Source organism: Coregonus lavaretus, assembly GCF_964263955.1.
Source record: "Coregonus lavaretus genome assembly, chromosome: 24".
Classification (NCBI taxonomy): domain Eukaryota; kingdom Metazoa; phylum Chordata; class Actinopteri; order Salmoniformes; family Salmonidae; genus Coregonus; species Coregonus lavaretus.
In genome coordinates, this window is record NC_140011.1 from 23,201,110 (window position 1) to 23,214,390 (window position 13,281).

The 13,281-nt window shown below is 48.7% G+C and overlaps 1 protein-coding gene across 2 annotated transcripts in view; it reads left to right on the forward strand.

Moving 5' to 3' along the window:
- Positions 1 to 524: 524 nt before the first annotated feature.
- LOC311099482 (tyrosine-protein kinase ABL1-like) overlaps positions 525 to 13,281 on the forward strand; it is a 49,873-nt gene continuing 37,116 nt past the window's right edge. For both annotated transcript variants that reach the window (XM_084140175.1, XM_084140177.1), the window contains exon 1: positions 525 to 2,315. In XM_084140175.1, the coding sequence (XP_083996301.1) occupies positions 2,183 to 2,315 (133 nt within the window). In that variant the 5' untranslated portion in view covers positions 525 to 2,182. The remainder of the gene's footprint in view (positions 2,316 to 13,281) is intronic.

Sequence of the window (13,281 nt, forward strand, 5' to 3'; positions counted from 1 at the left end):
CAGTGTGTGAGACCTTGATATAATCATGCTTGCAAGTGGTGTGTTTTTATTTAGAGGTTTCCCCAATACGACTATCTTACCTCAAGAGGGCACATGTTCTGAGGTTATGAGAGATCCTTGTGGAGGAATCTTAGACAGCACCTCTATGTCCATCCCAAAAAGTTCTCACCTGATTCTTTCTTTTTTGTTTACTCCTATTTTCTGAAGATGAGTTGAAACGACTCCAGTCAGTAAGGACAAAATAGAAAGGACAATACATACCAGCTTGCAAAGCCTTCATCCTAACTTTTTGATTAGTGAAACCAACTCTACTGCCTGCCCTCTACTTTACCTTTAGTGACACTGCTATTTATCAACAGTTGATACTTTGCAATGATTTTATTACAGCATGTCCCATCAAAATCAAAGAAGAGATGGGTCTGTGTGGGCCCTATCCCCATCTACTAGCCCACGCACGCTCTGACGTAAAACGTATCCCCACCCATATTTTAGCAAACCACCTTGCTTACGGAAGTAATATGGCGGCTTCAGCGGCGACTATCCGACCGAAGTTTATTGCTCATATTTTATCGAAAGCGCTATGAATAAGTGTAGAAACAGGGAGATAGCAACGACGGACTTGTTATTTGCACATGTTGAGAAGGAGCTGCGTAAACTCCCTGGCAACACACTGGCTGGCTCGAGAAGTTTGGAGTCTGCGCCTTGGTTAAAGTGCCTGGGTCGGGATGCACTGGAGAGAAACTACAGAACGGTGGACACGGAAGTTTGACAAATAATTGAATAACAAGGGTTGGGAGGACATTGAGCCAAGTCTTCATTCTTGTTGTCAATATTGACTCAAACGAGACGACAACGTACTCAGTCCGAAGTTATCATTGGTTATTAGCAAGTTAGCTAGCTAGTTAGACAGATGTTGACTGTTCCGATGTGTGTTTCCAGGGTCTCGCGCGCCATCTAGCCAGCAAGGCTAGCTCCATCGTTAGCTGTAACTAGCTAGCTAGCATTCCAAAGCTACTGAATAACATTGTTCAGTTGTCTGCAAACTAGCTAATTTAATTAGTTTTTAAACCTTTTATATTAGTTTTCTGTTAAAGCCAGCTGCTATCATCTGAGTAATGCTAGTTAGTTACGTTTCCCATGATTGCTCATCAAACTTATTTTAGCCCGTACTAGTGCCATTTGTCATGTCTAAGTGTGGCCTGATAAACATAATGGGATATGACAGCAAAACTTTAGCTAAATGTCAAATATACATTTATGCCTGTCAAATGAGTGGATTGCATGGTGCTGAAAATCAATACGTTTGTTAAAGGGCACAATCAGAACACATATTATCCAGTTATTGTAGTCTAGGAGGAAGTTGCTACAGGGCCATGTGCAGTATTGACATGATCACAACTCTTGTACAACATGTAGCCAGTATCTGACTAGGCAGATGTTATATGACTTGTGTCTGCAGAGGGACTGTGTTGGGACTACCATGATTGTTGCCTGTAGCTGTCTGCCTCGGTTGTTAACTCTATGAACCATCTTACCAGATATGGAACTGAGGTTTCTCAGCTCAGCTGGTAAATGTAGGAGTTATTGTGTCTTTTCTATAATTCTGTGTAATTCTTCATCTTGATGGTAGCTTTCTCAGCTGTTCTAAGTCCTCTTACTTTTAAAGCAACCATGTCGATGGAGCACAATAGTGGCTTAGGCCTACATTCTATTATTTCATGCTGGATGAATGTATGTCATCACGATTAGGCCTTGGATCTTCATTAATGTCTTTTGATTGGGCCTCCTCCAGTATTCTTCTATCTGACTGCCTTCCTCTTACAAATGAAACCCACAAGTGCCATTACAGATCTTATCTAACAGTAACAGACTCCACCAAAGCAGTCAATGCATGATAAAGAGGGAGGAATCAGAGTTATAAGGACCAGCCGGCCCATTCGCCACTGCATTGGCCTCCATCCAAAACTCCTGGATTGGTGTCAGCTGTGGGATGCAGAAGTGAGCATCTCCCACCTCCTCCACTTTCCAGTCATCACCGCACCAGGAGAGGCCAAACTGACTGAGGGAAATCGCACCAGGGAGGGGGTCCCTGCTCTCCATCTCCTGCCCACCAGGTTCCCTAGACCCAGGCGGTGAGAGAGCCCAGTTTGGAGACCCGGCTGCGGCCTGGCACCGTGCCCTTATGGGGCAGCAGCCGGGGAAATTTGTTGGGGACCAGAGGAGACCGAGTCTGCCGGCGCTGAACTTCATCAAGGGCGGGAAGAGGGAGTCATCACGGCATGGAGCCCATCACTGTAACGTCTTCGCTGTGCACGGTAAGAACACACTGTTTCTGTACCTACCCCCTACTTTGGTCATTAACAATAGCTTGTCTTTCTTCTTTCCCTGTCTTCTCTTCTGATCTGCTTCTACTTACCTCTTCCTCATTCACAGTTCAGTAGAGTTTGGTCATGATTGGTTTCATCATGCTTGTTCACCCTTAAGGTCAACCTTTATGATCGTTGGTGATATAGGTTTCAGCTCTGTGATGAGGCAGGTACAGTTTCTATTAGGACCTGCATCTCAGTTCGTTTTGCTATGATTGGTTTCATCATGTTTGTTCCCCCTTGAGGTCAACCTTTATGATTGTTGGTGATATACAGTTGAAGTTGGAAGTTTACATACACTTAAGTTGGAGTCATAAAAACTCGTTTTTCAACCACTCCACAAATTTCTTGTTAACAAACTATAGTTTTGGCAAGTCGGTTAGGACATCTACTTTGTGCATGACACAAGGAATTTTTCCAACAATTGTTTACAGACAGATTATTTCACTTATAATTCACTGCATCACAATTCCAGTGGGTCAGAAGTTTACATACACTAAGTTGACTGTGCCTTTAAACAGTTTGGAAAATTCCAGAAAATGATGTCATGGCTTTAGAAGCTTCTGATAGGCTAATTTACATAATTTGAGTCAATTGGAGGTGTACCTGTGGATGTACACTGCTCAAAAAAATTAAGGGAACACTAAAATAACACATCCTAGATCTGAATGAATGAAATAATCTTATTAAATACTTTTTTCTTTACATAGTTGAATGTGCTGACAACAAAATCACACAAAAATTATCAATGGAAATCAAATTTATCAACCCATGGAGGTCTGGATTTGGAGTTACCCTCAAAATTAAAGTGGAAAACCACACTACAGGCTGATCCAACTTTGATGTAATGTCCTTAAAACAAGTCAAAATGAGGCTCAGTAGTGTGTGTGGCCTCCACGTGCCTGTATGACCTCCCTACAACGCCTGGGCATGCTCCTGATGAGGTGGCGGATGGTCTCCTGAGGGATCTCCTCCCAGACCTGGACTAAAGCATCCCCCAACTCCTGGACAGTCTGTGGTGCAACGTGGCGTTGGTGGATGGAGCGAGACATGATGTCCCAGATATGCTCAATTGGATTCAGGTCTGGGGAACGGGCGGGCCAGTCCATAGCATCAATGCCTTCCTCTTGCAGGAACTGCTGACACACTCCAGCCACATGAGATCTAGCATTGTCTTGCATTAGGAGGAACCCAGGGCCAACCGCACCAGCATATGGTCTCACAAGGGGTCTGAGGATCTCATCTCGGTACCTAATGGCAGTCAGGCTACCTGTGGCGAGCACATGGAGGGCTGTGCCACCCCACACCATGACTGACCCACAGCCAAACCGGTCATGCTGGAGGATGTTGCAGGCAGCAGAACGTTCTCCACGGCGTCTCCAGACTCTGTCACGTCTGTCACATGTGCTCAGTGTGAACCTGCTTTCATCTGTGAAGAGCACAGGGCGCCAGTGGCAAATGCCAAACGTCCTGCACGGTGTTGGGCTGTAAGCACAACCCCCACCTGTGGACGTTGGGCCCTCATACCACCCTCATGGAGTCTGTTTCTGACCGTTTGAGCAGACACATGCACATTTGTGGCCTGCTGGAGGTCATTTTGCAGGGCTCTGGCAGTGCTCCTCCTGCTCCTCCTTGCACAAAGGCGGAGGTAGCAGTCCTGCTGCTGGGTTGTTGCCCTCCTACGGCCTCCTCCACGTCTCCTGATGTACTGGCCTGTCTCCTGGTAGCGCCTCCATGCTCTGGACACTACGCTGACAGACACAGCAAACCTTCTTGCCACAGCTCGCATTGATGTGCCATCCTGGATGAGCTGCACTACCTGAGCCACTTGTGTGGGTTGTAGACTCCGTCTCATGCTACCACTAGAGTGAAAGCACCGCCAGCATTCAAAAGTGACCAAAACATCAGCCAGGAAGCATAGGAACTGAGAAGTGGTCTGTGGTCACCACCTGCAAAACCAGTCCTTTATTGGGGGTGTCTTGCTAATTGTCTATAATTTCCACCTGTTGTCTATTCCATTTGCACAACAGCATGTGAAATGTATTGTCAATCAGTGTTGCTTCCTAAGTGGACAATTTGATTTCACAGAAGTGTGATTGACTTGGAGTTACATTGTGTTGTTTAAGTGTTCCCTTTATTTTTTTGAGCAGTGTATTTCAAGGCCTACCTTCAAACTCGGTGCCTCTTTGCTTGACATCATGGGGAAATCAAAAGAAATCAGCCAAGACCTCAGAAAAAACATTGTAGACCTCCACAAGTCTGGTTCATCCTTGGGAGCAATTTCCGTTATGTTTGGAGGAAAAAGGTGGTCGCTTGCAAGCCGAAGAACACCATCCCAACCGTGAAGCACGGGGTGACAACATCATGCTGTGGGGGTGCTTTGCTGCAGGAGGGACTGGTGCACTTCACAAAATAGATGGCATCATGAGGAAGGAAAATTATGTGGATATATTGAAGCAACATCTCAAGACATCAGTAAGGAAGTTAAAGCTTGGTCGCAAATGGGTCTTCCAAATGGACAATGACCCCAAGCATACTTCCAGAGTTGTGGCAAAATGGCTTAAGGACAACAAAGTCAAGGTATTGGAGTGGCCATCACAAAGCCCTGACCTCAATCCAATAGAAAATGTGTGGGCAGAATTGAAAAAGCATGTTCGAGCAAGGAGGCCTACAAACCTGACTCAGTTACACCAGCTCTGTCAGGACGAACGGGCCAAAATTCACCCAACTCATTGTGGGAAGCTTGTGGAAGGCTACCTGAAACGTTTGACCCAAGTTAAACAATTTAAAGGCAATGCTACCAAATACACTCAATTAGTATGTAAACTTCTGACCCACTGGGAATGTGATGTAAGAAATAAAAGCTGAAATAAATAAGTCTCTCTGCTATTATTCTGACATTTCACATTCTTAAAATAAAGTGGTGATCCTAACTGACCTAAAACAGGGAATTTTTACTAGGATTAAATGTCAGGAATTGTGAAAAACTGAGTTTAAATGTATTTGGCTAAGGTGTATGTAAACTTCCAATTTCAACTGTAGGTTTCAGCTCTGTGATGAGGCAGGTACAGTTCTATATCGTGGAGCTCCGCCCCATAGGGGAGCTCTGCTCCTATTGGTTTACCCCGCTGCCTAGGCAGCAAACAGCCTGAGACAAAATGATGCACACACCTGCAGCCAATAGGAGTACAGGTGTCCCTATAAGAGGGGACGCTTCCCCTCAATCAGCCTCCCTTTATCTTCAGCGACTGGACTAGACTGAAGACGCCTACGAGGAGACGAAGACTCAGGACGAAGAAACGCCGTCGATTCCAGTTCTCGATGTCGTCCTAAAATGAGCACACCTGGAGATTTTCCACCCCCAAAAGCTATTTTCAGAGCTCAATTTCGCTGTTTCTCCATGGTGACTACTGACCCTCACGACTTATGTTTTGTGTGTCTAGGGTCACAGCACGCAAGGGACGGCCTCAATGTTCCCCCTATGTGCGCCAGCTGCGTGGACGTGCTATCGGTGTTAGCCTCAGCTTCTGAGGCGTCATCCGAGGGCGCCGACTCAGGGGAAGACAGGGATGTTGGGGAGGAGATGGATATTCCTTTGGAACAGTCTGTCTCAATGACCCAGATCTTCAAGACCCCCTTTCCTTTGGAGAGCAAGAGGTCCTGTTCGTCCCTGGGCGATGACGACACGGGCTCTGAGAGATCAGTAGCCCTGTCCTACGCAGCAGCCTCTCTGCGCTCAGAGTTTCCGGGCTCATTGAGAGGGCTGTAAAACGTTCGGAGATGCACCCCATTCCCTCCAGGTCGGAAGTGGATATGATGGAGGGCGGCCCTTATTCCCGGCCGAGGAGGGCGGCGGAGCCCCTGTCCTCTCTTGGCAAATACGTTGAGGGCTCATGGGAGGCGCCTCTGGTGACACGTTCGCCGGCCAAGGCATACCTCCCGTTCACCAGAGTGGAAGGGAGACAACAGGGCTTCACGAAGGGAATCCCCAGGTTTGAGAGCGCCATGGCTGCGTATCTCGTACCGGGTTCGAGTCCCTGGCCCTCTTCCAAAATGGCCACCTTGCCGACCCAAAAGGACAGTTTCACAGTGCAGCTGGTAGAAAAGTGTTTTACGGTGGGAGCCCAAGCTGTAGCAGCAGCTAATAACATTGCCCTCCTAGTGGCTTTTCTGTCCCGTCTAACCACGGGTAGGATTGAGTATAGCAGGGAGGAGGTGGAAGAGGCGTCCAGAATTTCTGCCGCTATTCTCCACCTGACACAGGCGTTGGCTGTCTGTGCGGGGAGGTCCATGGCCACCTCGGTGGTCATTGAGCGACACCTGTGGCTGTCTATGACGGCCATGAAAGAAGCCAATAGAGTGTTGCTCTTGAACGTCCCCATCTCTGACGACGGCCTCTTCTGGGTCACCGTCAAAGACGCAACGGAGTGTTTTATGAAGTTGGACGAGGAGAGGAAGCAGCTGGCTAGACACCTGCCACTGGCAGGGAGGTCTGGCCACCTCCACCGCCTGCAGTAGACCTGGCTCTACTGCAAGGCGTCGTGCCCGGCATCAGACGGCGACTTCGAGCAGTAGGAGAGAGGGCCCCGCCCCCCCCCCCCCCCCAGCTGCAGCTGAGGTCCCAACGATTCCGCCGGCCAGGGAAGTCATTCGGACGCTGACCTGGCAGCCCAAGGGTAGCCAGAAGCGGCGACGCACATGACGGGACGTGGGGGAGAGAATGGAGGATGGCACGGCGCATAGTGTGACTGAGCCCGCTATTCCCCCCCCACCCTTCTGTTGAGGGTCCGGAGGAGAATGTTTGTGACGTTTTTAATAAAGAGTTGGCTCCAATTGACTTTGTCACAAGAGAGGCCCTTTTCCATAATACATCTGAGAGTGTTCAGACCTCTTCACTCTCTGTCTCTCTCTCACCACTCTGAGTGTAGCTCAGCACATCAAGGGTGCGTAGTTGAGCACACACGAGGCGAGTGTGATAAAGGTAACAAGACGCCGCCGCCAAACTCCTAGGAGTACTGCAGTGAAGGTTTCACATTTAAGTCATTTAGCAGACACTCTTATCCAGAGCGACTTACAAATTGGTGCATTCAACTTAGGATAGCCAGTGGGACAACCACATCTTGATCACAGTAAGTACACTTCTTCAAACAAGCAGCTGTGAGCAAAGTCAGTGCAATCAGGGACAACTACATCTCGATCACAATAAGAATGATGACGCAATCGCTAGTTGGGGACGGCGCTCTTTCTCAGGCTAACGCCTCAGTCAGTGCAGTTCAAACCCGTGCTGCATTCACGGAGGGCCGGGATATCGAGGTTACGAGTTTAACCAACGTATCTGAGCCCCCGTTTCTCTCAGAACGCGCTGATGTTTCCTCTCCCTTTCTTGGGAGGCCTGCCTTGGGCTGTTCCACCACTTCAGAGCTGGGGAACAGCGGCGGCGAGGGCCGTCGAGGAATACAGGTCCTTCTTACTGAGTGTACCACAGCTTCGCGCTCTTCCGCTTTCTCTGCATTGATGGGAGTGGCGGCGAAGCTGTACCCTCTCACTTTGGCTAGACCAGACGTTGCAGAAGGGTTATGCCATCCAATTCCATCTGACCCCTCCCCCATTCAGGGGGGTGGTGGAGACGGTGATGAAAACGCCCGAAAAAGTTGCCGCTCTCATTGCAGAGATGACGGAACTTTTGGCGAAGGAGGTGGTCACAGTAGTTCCCTGGGAGCAAAGGAACAAAGGGCTATATTCGCCCTATTTCCTGGTGCCGAAAAAGACGGGGAATGAGGCCGATATTGGATTTACGCATTCTCAACGAGAGCGTAGCCAAACGGCCCTTCCAAATGCTAACGACAAAACGTCAACTGGAATGTGTCTAGAAGGGAGACTTTTGTACGAGCATAGACCTAAAGGACGCGTACTTTCATGTGCCGGTGCATCCGCGTCACAGGAAGTTTCTGCGGTTCGCCTTTCAAGGGGTGGCGTACAAGTTCACGAGGATGCCATTCGGGTACGCCCTGGCACCTCGCACGTTTTCCAAATGTATGGAGGCGGCATTGGAACCGTTGCGTCGTCAGGGAATAAGGCTACTAGCCTACCTAGACGACCTACTGGTTCTCGCCCCGTCAGCAGAGCTGGCGTTCACTCACACGACAGAGACCGTGATTCATCTCACGCGTCAGGGGTTCGCTGTGAATTGGAAAAAGAGCGCACCCTGGCTCAGTCATCAGATTGTCTATCTGGGGATGCAGATAGACATTGTGACGATGAGGGCTTGAATTTCGGACCCTCGAAGTGTTGCTATGTTGCTAGCCCTACGACGGTTTCGTCCGAATCACACGGTAACAGCGCTTTTGGTCATGTCACTCTTGGGTCTCGTCGTCATCTCAGCGGAACCACGAAATGGGCCTTCTGCGCATGCGCAGAATACAGCGATGGTTCGCCCAACTACGAATAGACCCAGTGCGTCATCGTCGTCGGTTGGTGGTGGTTCCCCTCTCGCTCAGTGCAGATCTTAACTATTGGAGAGACCCGCGTGTTCTCACACACGGAGTCCCAATAGGCAAAGTGTCCTCCTACATTCCAGTGTTTACAGATGTCTCTCTGACTGGATGGGGAGGGACATGTCAGACCCAAGCGATAGGAGGTTTGTGGCCTCTCGAGTCGTCACATCAACTTCCTAGAGTTGGAAACGGTTCTACTGGTTCTGACCCACTTCGCGTCTACCCTTCGGGGTCGCGATGTGCTGGTCTGGTCAAACAACCAAACCATAGTAGCCCACATCAATCGCCAGGGAGGAGTCAGGTCTCCTGCACTCCACCGGGCGGCGGGGGAATTGTGGCTGTGGGCTCACGAGCACCTTCACTCATTGAGAGCAGGACACATTCCAGGCTACTTGAAAGTAGGGGCAGACATCATGTCTCGAGGGGGTCCTCGAGATGACGAGTGACATCTGCACCCGAACATCGTTCTCCAGATTTGGGAATGGTTCGGGAGAGCCGAGGTGGATCTATTCGCGTCACAGGTGAACGCGCATTTCCCTCTTTGGTTCTCTCTTCGAGCTCAGGACGAACCGCCACTGGGGAGGGACGCATTTGCGCACTGACTGTGCCGAGAGTTCTCCTGTATGCTTTCCCACCGCTGTCCTGCATTCTCCCACTGTTAGCCAGGGTGAGATCAGGCGGGCTGTCAATCATATTGGTGGCTCCCGATCGCCCAGGGGCTCCATGGTTCGCGGAGATGATTCAGATGTTGATTGCGCCACCTTGGCAAATTCCACATCAACGGGACGCGTTGCCCATAATCGGCCAACCACTGAAGGCTTGGCTCCTGAGAGGGACAGGCTAGAGCGCCGTGGGTTATCTGATTCTGTAATCAGAACCATACAGGGTTCACGTGCCAGTTCCACTTCCAGGGTGTATGTCAGCAAATGGAATGTGTTTTCACAGTGGTGTGCCACAGAAAATGTGGACCCTGTGTGCTGTCAGGTTGAGTGTTTTCTCGTTCCTACAGTTTTTATTTGATAAGCAACGTTCGCCCGCCACCATTAAGGTGTTTGCAGCGGTGATTTCGGCTTGTCATGAGGGGTTTGGCAGAGACACTGTCTTCAGCCACCCTCTGGTGAAACGTTTCCTTTTAGGAACACGGAGGCTTAGGCCAATGCCTAGGGCCACGGTTCCTCAGTGGGATTTGGCTCTGGTACTCGGAGCGCTCTGTGAGTCGCTGTTCGAACCATTGAATCAAATTCCCATCAAGATGCTGTCTTTAAAGACAGCACTGTTGCTAGCTTTGACTACTGCTAAGCGTGTCAGTGATTTGTGTGCTCTTTCGACGAGACCCGACTGCCTTGCTGTTAATGGCGATTTGAGCAGAGCGGTGTTACGTCCTAACCCGGCATTTATGCCAAAGGTTATTAAGAGCTCATATAGATCACAGACCGTGGAGCTGTGGGCTTTTTCTCCTCCTCCTCATAGAGAGAGGAGTGAGGAAAGGCTCCATCGCCTGTGCCCAGTACGCGCCTTGGCGTGTTACATTGAGCGCACAGCAGCGATTAGGTTATCGCCTCAGCTGTTTGTGTGTCACGGTGCGGCTGCACTAGGTAGACCACTTTCGAAACAGCGTCTGTCTCATTGGCTTTGCGAAGGCATTGAGACTGCTTATGAGGCAGCGGGGTGACAATTGCCTCAGGGTATAAGGGCCCACTCCACTCGTGGAGTAGCGGCTTCTACTGCCCTTTTCAGATGAACAGGGGTAGAGGATATTTGTGCAGCGGCGTCGTGGTCGTCACCGTCTCCATTTATCAGTTTCTATCTCTTGGACTAGGTCTGTAACACTGGCTCGGTCTGTACTCAGCGTAGCTGATAGGAGGCCTTGAGCTAGGAGAAAGGAATGCAGGACTAAAGAGGTAGGTCTGACATATATGACATGACTCCTGACTGACATGTTCAGTACAGTAGAGGGAATGTTATTGATCTGCCTACCAGTATTACTGGGTTGGGGCGGAATAATAATAATAATAATATGCCATTTAGCAGACTCTTTTATCCAAAGCGACTTAGTCATGCGGGCATAAATGTTTGTATGGGTGGTCCCGGGGATCGAACCCACTACCTTGACGTTACAAGCACCGTGCTCTACCAGCTGAGCTACTGAGGACCACTGATGAGGGAAATAGTTTTGGTAACTTTGTTACATTACTAATGGACCCGTCATAAAATATTGACGGAATTGTGATGTCATCTATCTGCTGGTTCAGATTAGTATGACTCATATTCTGGTTATCTGCCCACTAGACATTGGCAATGCCATTGGACTAGGTGGGGTGGATTTGTACCGAGGACACAGTATATTGTGACACAGTGTGTTACAGTACTGTGGGACTTGGTCGCAGCCATTGCTAGGCCCAACCTTTTCATTTAGGTGGGAAGTGTTGGGCTCGGCAAGGAGTACATTTTGGAGCGTTGCGCTCCGGCTTAAACCAATAGGAGCAGAGCTCCCCTATGGGGCGGAGCTCCATGATATAGAACGATAGTTACCGGAGTTGTAACTCCAGTTCTATGAGTGGAGCGGAGCCCCATAGGACTTAAGGCCCTGCCGACCCTCTCTAGTCTCGCTGAAGATAAATATCTCGGGAGGCTGATTGAGGGGAGGCATCCCCTCTTATAGGGACACCTGTACTCCTATTGGCTGCAGGTGTGTGCATAATTTTGTCTCAGGCTGTTCGCTGCCTAGGCAGCAGGGTAAACCAATAGGAGCAGAGCTCCCCTATGGGGCTCCGCTCCACTCATAGAACTGGAGTTACAACTCCGGTAACTATCGTTTCTATTAGGGCCTGCATCTCAGTTCGTTTCACTATGATTGGTTTCATCATGTTTGTTCCCCCTTGAGGTCAACCTTTATGATCGTTGGTGATACAGGTTTCAGCTCTGACGAGGCAGGCACATTTTCTATTAGGACCTTCATCTCAGCTATCATTTGACCTTGCTAGTATGCCCACTTTATTACTCAATCTTCTGTGGCAGCATTATTGATTTGTGTGAGAGGGTTCGTGTGGGTGTTTGGTCATGGAGATTGATGAATAATATCCCACTGTGATGTCAGCTGAAATGGCGATTAAAAAATAAATAAAAAATATATTATTATTTTTAACTTGATTTTTATCACTGTATTCCACTTATTGGTGGGTTGGACAGTGTTTGTGTTTACTCAGCTTTTCAGATGAAGCTTACCATAATAGGCTAATGGAGACAGCAACAGGTGATGTAAAGGGCCTGCTTTGACTGAAAGTCAGCCCGAGTTGACTGGATAAGCACCAGGAGATGCATCTTCTTGTTTTCACAGGGGCACTGTGCAAACATTAAGCATAAACATTTTCAGGTATCCTGTATAGAACACTTTGTTTTGGTAGCCTGTTTGTTGACACGTTCCCTTTTTAATCAGATTGCATGCCAATGATACTGAATGTGTCTTTTAATACAGTGAATGTCTTTGCAGGGATAGATTCTCAGGGTCCTCTTGCGTAACAAAAATGGGTAAGGATGCAAATAAAAGGTGCTGCCAGTAAATGGAGAGGAAGACTGGAGTGATCTCTGGCAAAGGGTCAGTGGCAGGATTGTTTTTATTGTGTTTTTTCTCCTTCCTCCTGCAATGAGTCGGAGAGGTTACGAGGTGATGTGAGTCATGTAGCGAGAGGAGGGTGATGTCAGCACTCAGTCACTCACATCCATGTTGTTCTACCCGGGGCGCCTTCGCTAGCTAGTGAGCTGCTAGCCTACGCAAAGCTTCTCACCAGGCAGGTTTAGACCTCCGCACACAGCCAGGGAGAGCGGCAGAGCAGGGCAAGCAAAGACCTGTCTCCCCCCTGCACCACTATGTCACCACCCAAGAACCTCAGAGTTGGGCTTCTAGAGAGAGTCATTGGAGTAGGTTGGTCTTCACTACCTGATTTACTCTAACCCCTGGTAATATTGGTTTTTGTGGGGGTTCAGGAAATGGAAATGCTGTGTAAATGTAAATGACAGTTGAGGAGATGCTCTGTTTTCTTTCCCTTTGTCCCCTCAAAAACAAGCCTGAAACAGGAAGGAGGAAAGCGGTGTGGGTCTAGGATTGAGATTGTAGGGCAGAAAGGGATGTGAGAGGAGTGAGGAGGCCATTCCCCCAGGTTCCTGACTGACTTTCCAGGCTATTGCCCCCTTGTGCTGCTAGCTAGTCTGACATGGTCCTCCTGCGTTTATCTTGGCCTCTTCCAGAATTCATGTAGACTAACATAAGAAAAAGACTGTCTGTTGTATAGCTTTTAAAGACCAACTAATGCAACTGCCATTTTATTACAGCCTTGGAAGAAATCGAATGAGGCAGGCCTACTTTCCTGATGTAGGCCTAATAATTATAAGAGATTCATTTATTTTGTCTAGAAAACAACTCT